At 52.9% G+C, this 18,253-nt stretch overlaps 1 protein-coding gene across 2 annotated transcripts in view; it reads right to left on the reverse strand.

Moving 5' to 3' along the window:
- Window positions 1-7,658: 7,658 nt before the first annotated feature.
- Window positions 7,659-18,253, reverse strand: part of LOC144487483 (kinetochore protein NDC80 homolog) — a 31,733-nt gene continuing 21,138 nt past the window's right edge. For both annotated transcript variants that reach the window (XM_078205576.1, XM_078205577.1), the window contains exons 5-6: window positions 15,873-16,045; window positions 7,659-8,415 (exon numbers count right to left, since the gene is read on the reverse strand). In XM_078205576.1, coding sequence (XP_078061702.1) covers window positions 8,412-8,415; window positions 15,873-16,045 — 177 coding nt within the window. In that variant the 3' untranslated portion in view covers window positions 7,659-8,411. The remainder of the gene's footprint in view (window positions 8,416-15,872; window positions 16,046-18,253) is intronic.

The following is an 18,253-nucleotide window of genomic DNA, read 5'->3' on the forward strand; positions in this document are numbered from 1 at the left end:
GGGGTGGCGGTCGGAACCAAGGTCCGGGGTGGCGGTCGGAACCAAGGTCCGGGGTGGCGGTCGGAACCAAGGTCCGGGGTGGCGGTCGGAACCAAGGCCCGGGGTGGCGGTCGGAACCAAGGTCCGGGGTGGCGGTCGGAACCAAGGTCCGGGGTGGCGGTCGGAACCAAGGTCCTGGGTGGCGGTCGGAACCAAGATCCGGGGTGGCGGTCGGAACCAAAGTCCGGGTTCGCGTTCGGAACAAAGGTTCGGCGTGGCGGTCGGAACCAAGGTCCGGGGTGGCGGTCGGAACCAAGGTCCTGGGTGGCGGTCGGAACCAAGGTCCGGGCTGGCGGTCGGAACCAAGGTCCGGGGTGGCGGTCGGAACCAAGGTCCGGGGTGGCGGTCGGAACCAAGGTCCGGGGTGGCGGTCGGAACCAAGGTCCGGGGTGGCGGTCGGAACCAAGGTATGGGGTAGCGTTCTGAGCCAAGGTCCGAGGTGGTGGACGGAACCAAGATCCGGGGTGCCGGTCGGAACCAAGGTCCGGGGTGGCGGTCGGAACCAAGGTCCTGGGTGGTGGCCGGAACCAAGGTCCGGGGTGGCGGTTGGAACAAAGGTGGAGGTGGCGGTCAGAACCTAGGTCCGAGGTGGCGGTCGGAACCAAGGTCCGGGGGGGCAGTCGATACCACGGTCCGGCGTGGCAGTCGGAACCAAGGTCCGGGGTGGCGGTCGGAACCAAGGTCCGGGGTGGCGGTCGGAACCAATGTCAGGGGTGGCGGTCGGAACCAAGGTCCGGTGTGCCGGTCGGAAGAAAGGTCCAGGATGGCGGTCAGAACCACCGTCTGGGCTCGCGGTTGGAACCAAGGTCCGGGGTGGCGGTCGCAAACAAGGTGTGGGGTAGCGTTCTGAGCCAAGGTCCGAGGTGGTGGACGGAGCCAAGATCCGGGGTGCCGGTTGGAACAAAGGTCCTGGGTGGTGGCCGGAACCAAAGTCCTGGGTGGTGGTCGGAACCAAGGTCCGAGGTGGCGGTCGGAAACAAGGTCCGAGGTGGCGGTCGGGACCAAGGTCCGAGGTGGCGGTCGGGACCAAGGTCCGAGGTGGCGGTCGGGACCAAGGTCCGAGGTGGTGGTCCGAACAAAGGTCCGGGGTGGCGGTCGGAACCAAAGTCCGGGGTGGCGGTCGGAACCAATGTCCGAGGTGGCGGTCAGATCCCAAGGTCCGATGTGGCGGTCGGAACCAAGGTCCGGTGTGGCGGTCGGAATCAAGGTCCGGGGTGGCGGTCGGAACCAAGGTCCGGGATGGCGGTCGGAACCAAGGTCCGGGATGGCGGTCGGAACCAAGGTCCGGGGTGGCGGTCGGAACCAAGGTCCGGGGTGGCGGTCGGAACCAAGGTCCGGGATGGCGGTCGATAGCACGGTCCGGCGTGGCTGTCGGAACCAAGGTCTGGAGTGGCGGTCGGAACCAAGAATCGGGGAGGCGGTCTGAACCAATTTCCTGGCTGGCGGTTGGAACCAAGGTACGGGGTCGCGGTCGGAACCAATGTCAGGGGTGGCGGTCGGAACCACGTTCCGGGGTGGCGGTCGGAACCACGGTCCGGGGTGGCGGTCAGAACCCAAGGTCCGTGGTGGCGTTCGGAACCAAGGTCCGGGGTGGCGGTCGGAACCAAGGTCCGGGGTGGCGGTCGCAACCAAGGTCCGGGGTGGCGGTCGCAACCAAGGTCCGGGGTGGCGGTCGCAACCAAGGTTCGGGGTGGCGGTCGCAACCAAGGTCCGGGGTGGCGTTCAGAACCAAGGTCCGGGGTGGCAGTCGGAACCAAGGTCTTGGCTGGCAGTTGGAACCACTTTCCGAGGCGGCGGTCGGAACCCAGGTCTGGGGGGGCATTCGGAACCAAGGTCCGGGAATGCGGTCGGAACCAAGGTCTTGGGTGGTGGTCGGAACCAAGGTCCGGGGTGGCGGTCGGAACAAAGGTGGAGGTGGCGGTCAGAACCAAGGTCCGAGGTGGCGCTCGGAACTAAGGTCCGGGGTGGCAGTCGGTACCAAGGTCCGGGAGGGCAGTCGATATCACAGTCCGGCGTGGCGGTCGGAACCAAGGTCCGGGGTGGCTGTCGGAACCAAGGATCGGGGTGGCGGTCCGAACCAAGGTCCTGGCTGGTGGTCGGAACCAAGATCCGGGGTGGCGGTCGGAACCAAAGTCCGGGTTCGCGTTCGGAACAAAGGTCCGGCGTGGCGGTCGGAACCAAGGTCCGTGGTGGTGGTCGGAACCAAGGTCCGGGGTGGCGGTCGGAACCAAGATCCGGGGTGGCGGTCCGAACCAAGGTCCGGGCTGGCGGTCGGAACCAAGGTCCGGGCTGGCGGTCGGAACCAAGGTCCGGGCTGGCGGTCGGAACCAAGGTCCGGGCAGGCGGTCGGAACCAAGGTCCGGGTTCGCGTTCGGAACGAAGGTCCGGCGTGGCGGTCGGAACCAAGGTCCATGGTGGTGGTCGGAACCAAGGTCCGGGGTGGCGGTCGGAACCAAGATCCGGGGTGGCGGTCCGAACCAAGGTCCGGGCTGGCGGTCGGAACCAAGGTCCGGGCTGGCGGTCGGAACCAAGGTCCGGGCTGGCGGTCGGAACCAAGGTCCGGGCTGGCGGTCGGAACCAAGGTCCGGGCTGGCGGTCGGAACCAAGGTCTGGGCTGGCGGTCGGAACCAAGGTCCGGGGTGGCGGTCGGAACCAAGGTATGGGGTAGCGTTCTGAGCCAAGGTCCGAGGTGGTGGATGGAACCAAGATCCGGCGTGCCGGTCGGAACCAAGGTGGAGGTGGCGGTCAGAACCAAGGTCCGAGGTGGCGGTCGGAACTAAGGTCCGGGGTGGCGGTCGGAACCAAGGTCCGGGGTGGCGGTCGGAACCAAGGTCCGGGGTGGCACTCGATACCACGGTCCGGCGTGGCGGTCGGAACCAAGGTCCGGGGTGGCAGCCGGAACCAAGGTCCGGGGTGGCGGTCGGAACCAAAGTCCGGGGTGGCGGTCGGAACCAAGATCCGGTGTGCCGGTCGGAAAAAAGGTCCAGGATTGCGGTCGGAACCACGGTCTGGGCGAGCGGTTGGAACCAATGTCCGGGGTGGCGGTCGCACAAGGTACGGGGTAGCGTTCTGAGCCAAGGTCCGAGGTGGTGGACGGAACCAAGATCCGGGGTGCCGATTGGATCAAAGGTCCGGGGTGGCGGTCGGAACCAAGGTCCTGGGTGGTGGCCGGAACCAAGGTCCTGGGTGGTGGCCGGAACCAGGGTCCTGGGTGGTGGTCGGAACCAAGGTCCGAGGTGGCGGTCGGAACCAAGGTCCGGGGTGGCGGTCGGAACCAAGGTCCGAGGTCGTGGTCCGAACAGAGGTCCAGGGTGGCGGTCGGAACCAAGGTCCGGGGTGGCGGTCGGATCCAATGTCCGAGGTGGCGGTCAGATCCCAAGGTCCGATGTGACGGTCAGAAGAAAGGTCCAGGATGGCGGTTCGGAAGCACGTTCTGGGCTAGCGGTTGGAACCAAGGTCCAAGGTGGTGATCGGAACCAAGGACCGGGGTGACGGTCAGAACCCAAGGTCCGGGGTGGCGGTCGGAACCAAGGTCCGGGGTGGCGGTCGGAACCAAGGTCCAAGGTGGCAGTCGAAACCAAGGTCTGGGGTGGCGGTCGTAACCAAGGTCCGGGGTGGCGGTCGGAACCAAGGTCCGGGGTGGCGGTCGGAACCAAGGTCCGGGAAGGCGGTCGATAGCACGGTCCGGCGTGGCTGTCGGAACCAAGGTCTGGGGTGGCGGTCGGAACCAAGGATCGGGGAGGCGGTCTGAACCAAGTTCCTGGCTGGCGGTTGGAACCAAGATCCGGGGTGGCGGTCGGAACCAAAGTCCGGGGTAGCGTTCGTAACAAAGGTCCGGCGTGGCGGTCGGAACCAAGGTCCGGGCTGGCGGTCGGATCCAAGGTCCGGGGGGGCGGTCGATACCACGGTCCGGCGTGGCGGTCGGAACCAAGGTCCGGGGTGGCGGTCGGAACCAAGGATCGGGGTGGCGGTCCGAACCAAGGTCCTGGCTGGCGGTTGGAACCAAGATCCGGGGTGGCGGTCGGAACCAAAGTCCGGGGTCGCGTTCGGAACAAAGGTCCGGGCTGGCGGTCGGAACCAAGGTCCGGGGTCGCCGTCGAAACCAATGTCACGGGTGGCGGTCGGAACCAAGGTCCGGGGTGGCGGTCGGAACCAAGGAGCGGGGTGGCGGTTGGAACCAATGTCCGGGGTAGCATTCGGAACCAAGGTCCGAGGTGGCGGTCGGAAACAAAGTCCGGGGTGGCGGTCGGAACCAAGTTCCGGTGAGGCGGTTGCAAACAAAGTCCGGGGTGACGTTCAGAACCAAGTTCCGGGGTGGCAGTCGGAACCAACGTCTGGGCTGGTAGTCGCAACCAAGGTCCGGGGGGCGGTCGCAACCAAGGTCCGGGGTGGCGGTCGGAACCAAGGTCCGGGTTGGCGGTCGGAAACAAAGTCCGGGGTGGCGGTCGGAACCAAGGTCCGGGGTGGCGGTCGGATCCAAGGTCAGGGGTGGCGGTCGGAACCAATGTCAGGGGTGGCGGTCGGAAACACGTTCCGGGGTGGCGGTCGGAACAAAGGTCCGGGGTGACGGTCATAACTCAAGGTCCGAGGGCGGTCGGAACCAAGGTCCGGGGTGGCGGTCGGAAACAAAGTCCGGGGTGGCGGTCGGAATCAAGGTCCGGGGTGGGGGTCGGAACCAAGGTCCGGGGAGGCGGTCAGATCTCAAGGTCCGGGGTGGCGGTCGGTACCAATGTCCGGGGTGGCGGTTGGAACCAAGGTCCGGTGTGCCGGTCGGAAAAAAGGTCCAGAATGGCGGTCGGAACCACGGTCTGGGCTAGCGGTTGGAACCAAGGTCCGAGGTGGCGATCGGAACCAAGGACCGGGCTGACGGTCAGAACCCAAGGTCCGGGGTGGCGTTCGGAACCAAGGTCCGGGGTGGTGTTCGGAATCAATGTCCGGGGTGGCGGTCGGAACCAATGTCTGGGGTGGCGGTCGTAACTAAGGTCCGGGGTGACAGTCGGAACCGAGGTCCGAGGTGGCGGTCGAAACCAGGTTCCGGGGTAGCGGTCGATACCACGGTCCAGCGTGGTGGTCGGAACCAAGGTCCGGGGTGGCGGTCGGAACCAAGGATCGGGGTGGCGGTCCGAACCAAGGTCCTGGCTGGCGGTTGGAACCAAGATCCAGGGTGGCGGTCGGAACCAAAGTCCGGGGTAGCGTTCGGAACAAAGGTCCGGCGTGGCGGTCGGATCCAAGGTCCGGGCTGGCGGTCGGAACCAAGGTCCAGGGTCGCGGTCGGAACCAAGGTCCGGGGTGAGAGTCAGAACCCAAGGTCCGGGGTGGCGGTCGGAACCAAGGTCCGGGGTGGCGGTCGGAACCAAGGTCCGGGGTGGCGGTCGCAACCATGGTCCGGGGTGGTGGTCGCAACCAAGGTCCGGGATGGCGGTCGCAACCAATGTCCGGGGTGGCGTTCAGAACCAAGGTCCGGGGTGGCGTTCAGAACCAACGTCTTGGCTGGCGGTCGGAACCAATGTCCGAGGTGGCGGTCGGAACCATGGTCCTAGGTGGCGGTCGGAACAAAGGTCCGGGGTGGCGGTCGGAACAAAGGTCCGGGGTGGCGGTCGGAACCAAGGTCCGGGGTGGCGGTCGGAACCAAGGAGCGGGGTGGCGGTCGGAACCAAGGAGCGGGGTGGCGGTCGGAACCAAGGAGCGGGGTGGCGGTCGGAACCAAGGAGCGGGGTGGCGGTCGGAACCAAGGAGCGGGGTGGCGGTCGGAACCAAGGAGCGGGGTGGCGGTCGGAACCAAGGAGCGGGGTGGCGGTCGGAACCAAGGAGCGGGGTGGCGGTCAGATCTCAAGGTCCGGGGTGGCGGTCGGAACCAATGTCAGGGGTGGCGGTCGGAACCAAGGTCCGGTGTGCCGGTCAGAAAAAAGGTCCAGGATGGCGATCGGAACCACGGTCTGGGCTAGCGGTTGGAACCAAGGTCCGAGGTGGCGATCGGAACCAAGGACCGGGCTGACGGTCAGAACCCAATGTCCGGGGTGGCGTTCGGAACCAAGGTCCGGGGTGGTGTTCGGAACCAATGTCCGGGGTGGCGGTCGGAACCAATGTCTGGGGTGGCGGTCGGAACCCAGGTCCGAGGTGGCAGTCGAAACCAAGGTCCGAGGTGGCGGTCGAAACCAAGGTCTGGGGTGGCGGTTGTAACCAAGGTCCGGGGTGGCGGTCGGATCCAAGGTCCGGGGGGGCGGTCGATACCACGGTCCGGCGTGGCGGTCGGAACCAAGGTCCGGGGTGGCGGTCAGAACCAAGGATCGGGGTGGCGGTCCGAACCAAGGTCCTGGCTGGCAGTTGGAACCAAGATCCGGGGTGGCGGTCGGAACCAAAGTCCGGGGTAGCGTTCGGAACAAAGGTCCGGCGTGGCGGTGGGAACCAAGGTCCGGGCTGGCGGTCGGAACCAAGGTCCGGGGTCGCCGTCGGAACCAATGTCACGGGTGGCGGTCGGAACCAAGGTCCGGGGTGGCGGTCGGAACCAAGGAGCGGGGTGGCGGTTGGAACCAATGTCCGGGGTAGCATTCGGAACCAAGGTCCGAGGTGGCGGTCGGAAACAAAGTCCGGGGTGGCGGTCGGAACCAAGTTCCGGTGAGGCGGTTGCAAACAAAGTCCGGGGTGACGTTCAGAACCAAGTTCCGGGGTGGTAGTCGGAACCAACGTCTGGGCTGGTAGTCGCAACCAAGGTCCGGGGGGCGGTCGCAACCAAGGTCCGGGGTGGCGGTCGCAACCAAGGTCCGGGGTGGCGGTCGCAACCAATGTCCAGGGTAGCATTCGGAACCAAGGTCCGGGGTGGCGGTCGGATCCAAGGTCAGGGGTGGCGGTCGGAACCAAGGTGCGGGATGACGGTCGGAACCAAGGTCCGAGGTGGCGGTCAGAACCAAGGTCCGGTGTGCGGGTCGGAAAAAAGATCCAGAATGGCGGTCGGAACCACGGTCTGGGCTCGCGGTTGGAACCAAGGTCCGAGGTGGCGATCGGAACCAAGGACCGGGCTGACGGTCAGAACCCAGGTCCGGGGTGGCGTTCGGAACCAAGGTCCGGGGTGGCAGTCGGAACCAATGTCCGGGGTGGCGGTCGGAACCAAGGTCCGAGGTGGCGGTCGGAACCAATGTCTGGGGTGGCGGTCGTAACTGAGGTCCGGGGTGACGGTCGAAACCAAGGTCCGGGGTAGCGGTCGATACCACGGTCCAGCGTGGTGGTCGGAACCAAGGTCCGGGGTGGCGGTCGGAACCAAGGATCGGGGTGGCGGTCCGAACCAAGGTCCTGGCTGGCGGTTGGAACCAAAGTCCGGGGTAGCGTTCGGAACAAAGGTCCGGCGTGGCGGTAGGAACCAAGGTCCGGGCTGGCGGTCGGAACCAAGGTCCGGGGTCGCGGTTGGAACCAATGTCAGGGGTGGCGGTCGGAACCACGTTCCGGGGTGGCGGTCGGAACCAAGGTCCGGGGTGAGAGTCAGAACCCAAGGTCCGTGGTGGCGTTCGGAACCAAGGTCCGGGGTGGCGGTTGAAACCGCCATAAGAAAGACTTATGAACTACATACTAGCATTTGTGACAGTGGGGACTTCAGGAGGAATGCAAGAATTGTTACCACTGAATATATGGCTATTATTTTATTCAAGCTAGTAATAAGTTGCAAAAAGTTTAGGCCTCAAATATAGATCCATTGGGGACTCCACTACTCACATCTTTCAACAATAGTAAAGTCAACATTTAGCACCAATCTTTATTGCCAGTGAAGGAATGATTAGCCACATTATCGAACTGCTGCAGTTGGTGAGGTATTAGGATACAGTGTTGTTAAGGATTTATCTCCTAATCAATAGGTTGCCTCCAACTCCGCATACTCTCATTTTTGTTCACATTTTATTCTGCGGAACCTTGTGTCACCGGAGGGGGGGTGGGGGGCACTTAAACTGCCCTGATTTCCCTGCTCGCTTACCATCCGTGTACACATTTCTTCCTTTATAAATCATGCCATATTTTCCTCAAACCACAAATTTACAAATGTCTCTCTCTTTTAAGAACTTGAGCAGCACACTCAAGGCAGGATGAGTATTTGTGCACATACAAGTTGAATATTACAGGTGTTCAGAGTCTAGAATCAGAAGTCATCTGCAATGTTCCTTCCGAGAAGAGGTTGACTGATTGCAAAGAGTGCCAACTTCCAGAGCAAGACTTTCACAACGGGAGAAGGCAGATAAACGGAGTTAGCCCGCTGGCACCAGTTTCAAGGTTCCAGCAGTCGACTGATTTGATGAGGGTCAGAGTTTTTCCTGCTGCCACCAGCTTGATGGTAGACAGCACAGGCTGTTGTCTGGAGCTTTGTTCACATTGGACGTCAAACTGTAACATTAACTGTAACATTTCGTAGGATGAGAGGAGACCTAATAGAGGTGTATAAGATGTTGAGAGGCATAGATCGGGTGGACTCTGAGGCTTTTTCCCAGGGTGGAAATGGCTGCTACGAGAGGACACAGGTTTAAGGTGCTGGGGGGTAGGTACTGGGGAAATGTTAGGGGGAAGTTTTTCACAGAGGGTGGTGGGCGAGTGGAATCGGCTGCCGTCAGTGGTGGTGGAGGCAAACTCAATAGGGTCTTTTAAGAGACTCCTGGATGAGTACATGGGACTTAATAGGATGGAGGGTTATAGGTAGGCCTAAAAGGTAGGGATATGCTCGGCACAACTTGTGGGGCCGAAGGGCCTGTTTTGTGCTGTAGTTTTCTATGTTTCTATTAACTGCTGGAATTCAGGTCCAACAGATGATATCACACTGCAGCTTGGGAGAGGTCATGTGAAATATCTCAACGTTGGACACAGGATGACTGGGATTTTGAGGTTTAATTGGGGGTTCCTTTTGTTTTTTGAGACACTGGTCTTGAATCGGTAAACAGGCTTTCCCTTGTTGATGCCATTGTGTCAACTTACTGATGCTTTGGCCATGAGCATTATTATGTGAGATTAAGGTTATTATGTGTGAAGGTGTTTCTTTGTTCGAAGTTAGCTGGAACAGTCATCAGATGAGCAGCTGAATCATTTTGTCTGCTTAGCTATTGTCCATTTTCAAACAGCACAGAAAAAAAATGACTTTGTAAAATAGTCCAGCAGATGAATATATATTTTATCTTTCACGTCTTGACTGTGACACTTATCAAATCTCTGAGAACTTCATAGAAACAACAAAAACTGAAAATGCTGGAAAACTCAGCAAGTCTGACAGCATCTGTGGAACAAGAATAGTGCTAGTGTTTTGGGAGGGGAGGACCCTTTGTCAGCCCTGAGATGTGGGCATCACTAGCAAGGCCAGCATTTGTTGCCCATCGCTAACTGCCCTTGAACTGAGTAGCAATCAAGAGTCAACCACATTGCTGTGACCTGGAGTCATACATATGTGGGCCAAAATATATCACTTCAAACCTCTCTGCATTAAATTTCATTTACCTCTTGTTCAGCCATTCCACCAGCCTGTCCATACCCTAATGAAATCTATCACTTTCCTTTGCATAATATTTTCAAGTTTTGTCTTATCTGCAATTTTGAAATTGCGCCCTGTGCACCCGAATCTAGGTCATATTAAGGAAAGCAGTGGCCTTATTCCCACTGCCTCACTAAATACCTTCCTCCAGCTTGTAAAACAATTATTCTGTTTCCTGTCAACTTTGGTGATTTTCCTAACAGGCCTTCCCAAACTGTGGGTCTTGAAGCTCAATGGAGTCACAAGGTCCAAGAAAACAGTGGTTGTCATGGAGCTCAATATCCTCAAATACATCCAATTCAATTCTGGTCACTTGTTAACTTTATGGGCAGTCAATCTTATGAACATTTGTCAATCCCTATTCAACCAGTCTCTCAACTACTTCTTTCATTCTGTCTTTGGCAGCATCTTCTTCCTTTGTAAAGAGAGATCCAAAGGATTCATTTAGCACCATGTTCTCCACCTCCTTGAGTGGACCTTTTTTGGTCCCCATAAGTCCTATTCCACCCATGCTACCTTTTTACTATTTATGTATCGATAGATAGATGCCATCTTTTGTATTAATATCTTCTCATGCTCTTGCCTCGTTTCCTTCTTTCACCTCCTCTACGTTGAGCCTGGTTCTAACTTGCATCATCAACCAGACATCTCTCATACACAATTTTTCTGCTTCATCTTACTCTGTCTTTCTTCATCCAGGGACCTCTGATTTTGATTGCCTCGAGGAAGAAAGACAGGGCAATGTACTTCGACTCGACTCAAACGGTCTGCACTTTAAAGTCAGCCCATTGTTTTACCTGCCTATCTTTTATTCCAAGTCATCCAGGACAATCCATTCTTTTTTCACCGAAATTGATCCTTCTCCAATTCAGAATATTTTCCAACTCCAGACTGCTCCATTGTCCTTTTCTAAAGTCTTATGATCACAGTTTCCGAATGTTGCCCAACTTACACTTAATCCACTTGATACGTCACTCCCAAAGATCAGATCCAGCAATATTTTACTTGTTGACCAGAAACAAGCAAAAACATTTTCCTGGATGCACCTTCTCCTCTCTGCTATCCTAGTCTATATTACTATAATTATCATTCCTCTATAGCTCTTCACATCTGAAATTTCCCTCAAAATTGCTCTTCTTTTTCACTATCAAATACACCAAGTAGTGTAATGGCATTGCTTTTTGTTTCTTATTCGCCAAACTGATTCTGTCCTTGAGCTCTCTAGGACATCTCCCTTTAGCACTGTACTGTTCTGCCTAATAAATATTACCAATCATCTGGCTTTCTTTCCTGAACACGTTGTCATAGTCAATGGGACAGAAGGGGGCCATTTGGCCCATTGATTCCATGTCAGCTATCTGCAGAACAATATGCTCCATCCTCTTACCCTACTCTATCCCTGTAGCTCTGTAGTAAGATTGTTTGCCTTAACTGCTTGTCCAATTTCCTTCAGAAACATAGATCATCACATCTCCCACTAGTCTCAAATATGGCAAGTTCCAGGTCATTACGAATCACTGTAAAAAGTTCTTTCTCTCATTCCCCTGCATCTCTTAAATCTACGTCCCCTAGTCCTGGTGCCACTAGCTAATGGGAACAGTCTTTTTGTCTATCTTACTTAAATCTTTTACAACCTTGTATTTCTTCATCAGACGTCTCTCAATCGCCATTGCTCCAGGGAGAACCCAGCTTCTCCAGCTTAACCTTGCACTTGAAATCCCACATCCCCAGGACTGTTCTGCTGATCTCTGCACCTTCTGAAAGACCATCACTTCCTTCCTGAAGTGTGGCAGTCAGAATTGGATGCAATACCTAGTTGTGGTCTAACCAAAGATCTATTTTTTTAAACTCAAGATCCGATATGCTTTGGTAACCATTCTCCTAACCATCCTGCCACCTTCAAAGATCTATTCACCTGTACACAGTTGAGAAACGTGCCATTAAATCTATAATGCCACTTATCGATTCTGCAAAAGATGCATTACCTCACACTTCTCTGTATTAAATTCCATCCACCACTTATTTAACCATTCCACTAGTCATTGTAATTTACCACAACTCCAAGTTTGGTATCAGTGGCATATTTTGAAATTTAATTCTATGTTCCAATATCCAAGTAATTTACATAGATATTACTACACAAAAAGCAGTGGCTCTAGCAATGATGATGGGGAAACATCATTGTCTACCAGCCGGAAGTCTGAAAAAAAACATTTACCACAACTTGCTGTTTTCTGTCCTTAATCTAATTATTTTTTATCCAAGCCGAAGCTGACCCTCCATAGGCAAACTCCACAGCATTGCCTTCATCAAACTTGTTACTTCATCAAAAATTGAATTACTGAAACATTCCTCAGATCCAGGAATATTCAGTACCCAGTCCTGCCCTATTTTTGAATCAATCTCCATTACCGCCACATCACTTTCCGATGTGGTAATCTGCACCGACAACTCACCAACCTGATTTCTCATTCTTTATATACTTCACTGTAAACCCAATTTAAACCTCATCCTCCCTCCCAGTCTGACTGCACCTGATGTATTGTCTCTATTTATCACTCTCTGTTCTACCTTCTCCAATCTTTTGTGCACCTCATTTCTCATTTTTAATGTTACATTCTGGTTCTTATCCTCCCCCCACACCTCGACCAATTTAGTTTAAACTTTCCCCAGTAGCACTGGAAAACCGCACCAAGCTTTGACAAGGTCCCACATGCGAGGCTGATGAAGGTGGTTGGAGCTCATGGGATCTGGGGCAACTTGGCAAACTGGATCCAGAATTGTCTTAGTGGCAGGAGGCAGAGGGCAATGGTCGAAAGTTGTTTTTGTGACTGGAAGCCTGTGTCCAGTGGTGTTCCGCAGGGATTGGTGCTAGGTCCCTTGTTGCTGTAGTGTACCTTAATGGTCTGGATGTGAACGTAGGAGGTATGATCAGTACGTTTGCAGATGACATAAAAATTGGTGGTGTGGTAAATTGGAAGGACTAACAAGGCATGGGAATATATAATAGAAGATCAGAGGGACCTTGGTGTGCAGGCCCATAGATCTCCGAAGACAGCAGGACAGGTAGATAAAGTGAATAGATAAGGGCGAGCGAGGAGGTGAGTTCCACTTGGCACTAACCTCCAGGCTGCAAAAGGGAAAGTCAGCTGCTGCCACGGTGCAAGCTGGGGGGCCTTCATGGGTGCAGGGCCAGAAGTCGCTGCTAGGTTGGGGCTCGTGTGGCAAGTATTCCACTGACTGCCATAAGAACCTTTGAGGGATTTCATATGAAGCCAAGCTCAAATCCCACTAACATCGCACTGATTACTCTGCTATCTGTCTGCTTGAAAGGCTCTGGGTTTTTGACATTGCGATCCAGGCCCAACTAACAGTTACAATCACAGGCTTGTTAGCCTCGCTGAAGGTGCCTGGAGCCCATTGGTGGTCATGGCATGGCTGGGCATTGTCATAGAATCCCTACAGTGCAGAAGGAGTCCATTTGGCCCATCGAGTCTGCACAGACCACAATCCCACCCAGGCCCTATCCCCATAACCCCACATGTGATATGGTACAAGCTAATAATGGCATGATGGGAAAAGTGGCTACTTGCTCGAGGTGATACTCGCAAAAAACCACAGAACAAAGCAGCTACCCATTTGACCCTCTCCCAAACTAGTACGGTCAAACTGAGGCTAACTCTGCTTATCTTAGGGAAGGGAAGCCATAAAACAGAACGCAAGGCCAACTAGCCTTGTCTCAGGGTGTTTTGACAAGTACCCTAGAACTACATGCATAAACAAGATAAGGTTGTAGGTGAGGGAGTCACCGAACCATTTCGTTCCTTCCAAAGACAGGATAATGTTACTATTGATAAGACCGAGGGGCCTCGAAAGTCAAGCTGAGATACCACTTGTATTTATGATGCCACTAATTGTTTTATTGCTCATTACTAATTGTTTCTATTACTCATTTTCCCACGTAAGCCCTTGTCACAAAACCTGATACTGATTTTCTATAAATTGTGGACTGTTTCTGGGGCTAAGCGCGAACTTGGTGGAGGAACTAGCAGCTGTATCAACTGCTCTCCGACCTCAAGTCTTAGCCACCTTCTGCATGCAGAGCTTTGTTATTAAATGCTTGTTATCTTGACGAGAACGAATTTGTAGAGTCTGTCTTTTACAAGTAATTAGCAGGAAAAAAGTTACACTTCAACACACATATTTATCCTGCTAATCCCTCTGACACTAGGGGCAATTTAGCATGGCCACTACCTAACACATACATTTTTGGACTGTGGGAGGAAACCAGTGCACCCAGAGGAAACCCACGCAGACACGGGGAGGACATGCAAACTCCACACAGACAGTGACCCAAGGCCAGAATCGAACTTGGATCGCTGGTGCTGTGAGGCAGCAGTGCTAACTACTGTGTTACCATCCTGCCCCACCTGGCAATGCCAGGTGGCACCCTGGCATTGCCAGGTGAGCACTGCTAGGGTGTCGGGGACAAGGGAACGGGGGTCTATGACGGGGAAAGATGAAGGGGGACCCATTAGTAAGGCCTCAATGCTGAGGGGAGGGGAAACATGCTGCCGATAAGGGTGTGGTCCTGTTCTCCATAGGGGGAGTGAGCGGGTCTTCCAGTGCACTGTGCGATCAGGTGCCCTTTCAAAATGGCGCTTGATCAGTTTGCAGCTGGGCACACTGGCAAGTTTAGGCTTCACCCCTCCCAGAACCATCATAAAACTCTCAACTCCCCCAAAATTTGACTAAGTGTGGGACGATTGCAGGACACGGGTGGGACCGGCACAGATCTCTCCTGTTTGCTCATTGTTATGGCACTTAGTTATAACACTCTTCAGAATATACAAGAAATTTGTGCCTTTGATACTCTCGCTGTTTCCCCACTCTGAAAATTAGTCTCCCATTATAACTGTTTTCGCAAAACGTTTCTCTGATTCCTGCATCCCGTTATTTTATCACTGCTATCTGATGGCCTATAAACTCCTACCAAAATCTTAGCACCCCTTTCTGCTTTTCAGTGCAACAGTCGCTTTACCCTTACTGCTACCCCCTCTAATGTTCTAATTTTTCTTAGTTAATATTGCTATTCCCTCTTCCTTTCCCTATTTTGAAGACTGCATCACAAGAAAAGATTTCTAACAAAGTAAACAGTAATACATAGAGAATTGGTCTGAACCATGTTCTCAAAAGACCTGTCTTTTCCCCTCAGTTCTAATAATATTCGAGAGGGGTGAATTTCAGGAACCACGCTTTGCATTGCAAAGACAGACACAAAAGCTAGGTGAAGAAATATTAAACTTAATGTAGATTAAGATAGAATCATTTGGCTTACAAAACTCAGCTTTTCATTGAAGCAGTAGGCAGTTTAAGAGATGAGATTGCTGTGAAATGCTGCAGAGTGCATGGATGAAGGATACTTCCACAAAGCTTTGGTCCAGGGTAAAGCAATGTTAGAAAGTAAGAGTATGATGTGAAAGTAGGAGTATGGTTTCACTTTGTTCAAAAGGCACGAACAGGAAGCTATCTCCTCGGGTCTTTAATTATGTGAATTTTGGCCACAAGACTCATGAGCCTAATGGATCTGGACAGGTGGTTAAGATTAATGTTTTGTCAATAATAAGTGACAGAGGGAAATGTATTCATGGCTCTCGTTTAATGAATCCGTTTAATGGGTGAAGGATTTAGCCAATCTTTAAAATCTGAAATATTTATCTCGGGTCATTCCCAACTTGCAAGCACAGAGTACAAACCACACATTCTGCATCCAATATGGTAGCCAATTTGTGGCACCACAGCAAATCAGACGAATCAGCAGTTAGAATGATTTTTGATAACACTGGTGGTGCTGGTGAGGGGGAATTGCTGATCAGAACACCAGGGAAGCATTCTGCTCTTCAACAAAAAGTGGAATTTTCTGTTTAATCTTGATCCAAGCCATCGCAGTTAGACTAAGTGAATGTCTCCATTAAAGGGCACACCTCTGACATTCAAGTACCAAAGAAATGATGCACGACTAGCCTGGACCAGAGTCATACAGCTCAGAAAAGGCTCTTTAGACTATCAAGTCAGCACCAACAATAACAACCACTAAAGTCACACTAATCCCATATCCTTGAATGTTATGTTTCAAGTGCTCATCCAAATACTTTTTTAAAAGTTGTAAAATTTCCAGCCTCCACTACCTTCCCAGACAATGCATTCCAGATTCCCACCACCTCTGGTTCTCCAGGGGAGTTCATTCAACATCCTGAAGATAATATGCTCTCAATGGAGCCAAGTTGATACACATACTGTAGGTCTGCCACCATAGTAACTTCAATATTTCTAGTCTTACCCAAGAGATTTAAAGATTCTGGGAATCTCCTCTTCAAACTTTGAATCAGGCATCTGGTAAGATTGATCGAGCAAGTTATACAAAAAGGAGAAGATCTTCAGAAATTCCTTGGTAGTGGGCGACTGCAGACTCTTGGTCGAGATAGAATGTGGATAACCAAATTCCCCAAGGAACTAAAATAAATATGGTAGTATCATTTTAATCTCAAAAAAACAAACAAAATTCTGATTTAATGTACATTCATGAGAATTTCACGACACTTTTTTTTAAATGCCCTTTGAGCACACACCAGTGTTGGAGAGAATGGAGAAGTATCGAATGGCATATGCACGAGTTTCCACATCCTTACGAGATGAAGCTTTAGCTTTTACTGGGTCTTGCCTTGCAGCAACTGATACACCAACCCAAATCATCATTGATTTCCTACAATGCATGAGGAGGCCATTCGGCCCATCGAATCTGCGCTGACAGCAATCCAACCCAGCCCCATCCCTGCAACCCCATGCATTTACCCTGCTAGTCCCCTGACAATAAAGGCAACTTAGCATGGCCAATCAACCTAACCCGCACATCTTTGGACTGTGGGAGGAAACCGGAGCACCAGGAGGAAACCCACGCAGACAGACAGTCACCTGAGGCCAGAATTGAACCTGGGTCTCTGGTGCTGAGGCAGCAGTGCTAACCACTGTGCCACCGTGCTACCCAATCCTAGCAATTCATAGCAGAAAACACCAGGATGTTGCACCTCCATGCTGTGCAACAGCACTAGTTACTGGCTATTAAATCTCACCTGACAGATTACATTCAAAGATTTTTTTTTTAACCCACTGCAAGGATAAACATAATAGTACTTCCAGCATTGTGCAAATCATCAAATTTTTTTAAAGACCATGGCTCCCTTTCAAAATAAGTTTTAACGGCTCATGTATCTTTGATGTCACTTTTATTAATACACCTGTAGGTACCTTAGCTTAAAATTGAAAACTGTGCTGTTCCAATTCAGAGGCTAAGCCACAAGTTAATTTACTGAAAATGTACATTAACTTCTGTTAAAGAGAACTAATATTGCAATAATGAGGAAATAATAATTTTATCATGGAGAAGGCTTTGAAAGTCGTACTAACAACTTCATTGTATCATCCGGCAGCACAGTGGCACAGTGGTTATCACTGCTGCCTTAGACTGCCAGGGATCTGGGTTCAATTCCAACCTTGGGTCATTTTCTCCTCGTGTCTGCGTGGCTTTCTTCCAGGTGCTCCGGTTTCCTTCCACAGTCCAAAAACGTGTTGGTTCAGTTGATTGGCCGTGCTAAATTGCCCCCTTAGTGTTCGGGGACTAGCAGGGTAAATACATGGGGTTACGGGGATAGGGTGTGGGTGGGATTGTTGTTGGTGCAGAATTGATGAGCAGAATGGCCTCCCCCCTGCACTGCAGGGTTCTATGATCTCAAAAAGACATGGAAAAAGTCATCTTGTTTTGACCAATTTTCTGCAGAACTGATTTAAGAATGAATCTGCACTTGGAGTCATAGAGGTTTAACATAGAACATAGAAACCCTACAGTACAGAAAGAGGCCATTCGGCCCATCGAGTCTGCACCGACCACAATCCCACCCAGACCCTACCCCCATATCCCTACATATTTTACCTGCTAATCCCTCTAATCTACGCATCCCAGGACACTAAGGGGCAATTTTAGTATGGCCAATCAACCTAACCCGCACATCTTTGGACTGTTGGACAAGTTTACATCATGGAAACAGGCCTTTCCATTAACAGGGGAGACTAGGACGCGGGGGCACAGCCTTAGAATAAAAGGGAGTCACTTTAGAACAGAGATGAGGAGAAATTTCTTCAGCCAGAGAGTGGTGGGTCTGTGGAATTCATTGCCACAGAGGGCTGTGGAGGCCGAGACGTTGAGCGTCTTCAAGACAGAAATTGATAAATTCTTGATTTCTCGAGGAATTAAGGGCTATGGGGAGAGAGCGGGTAAATGGAGTTGAAATCAACCATGATTGAATGGTGGAGTGGACTCGATGGGCTGAATGGCCTTACTTCCGCTCCTATGTCTTATGGTCTTTCGGCCCAGCTTGTCCATGCCACCCCCTTTTTTTTAAACCACTAAGCTAGTCCCAATTGCCCACGTTTGGCCCATATCCCTCTATCGCCATCTTACCCATGTAACTGTCTAAACACTTTTTAAAAGACAAAATTGTATCTGCTCTACTACCTCTCGCAGCTTGTTCCAGACTCTCACCACCGTGTGTGTGAAAAATTGCCCCTCTGGACTCTTTTGTATCACTCCCCTCTCCCTTATGAAGTGAGAAGGGAGAGATATTTATAAAGTGATTTTGCATCACTTTAAAAAGCTGTAGTCTGGAA

Source organism: Mustelus asterias, unplaced genomic scaffold (assembly GCF_964213995.1).
Source record: "Mustelus asterias unplaced genomic scaffold, sMusAst1.hap1.1 HAP1_SCAFFOLD_834, whole genome shotgun sequence".
In the NCBI taxonomy this organism is placed as follows: Eukaryota; Metazoa; Chordata; class Chondrichthyes; order Carcharhiniformes; family Triakidae; genus Mustelus; species Mustelus asterias.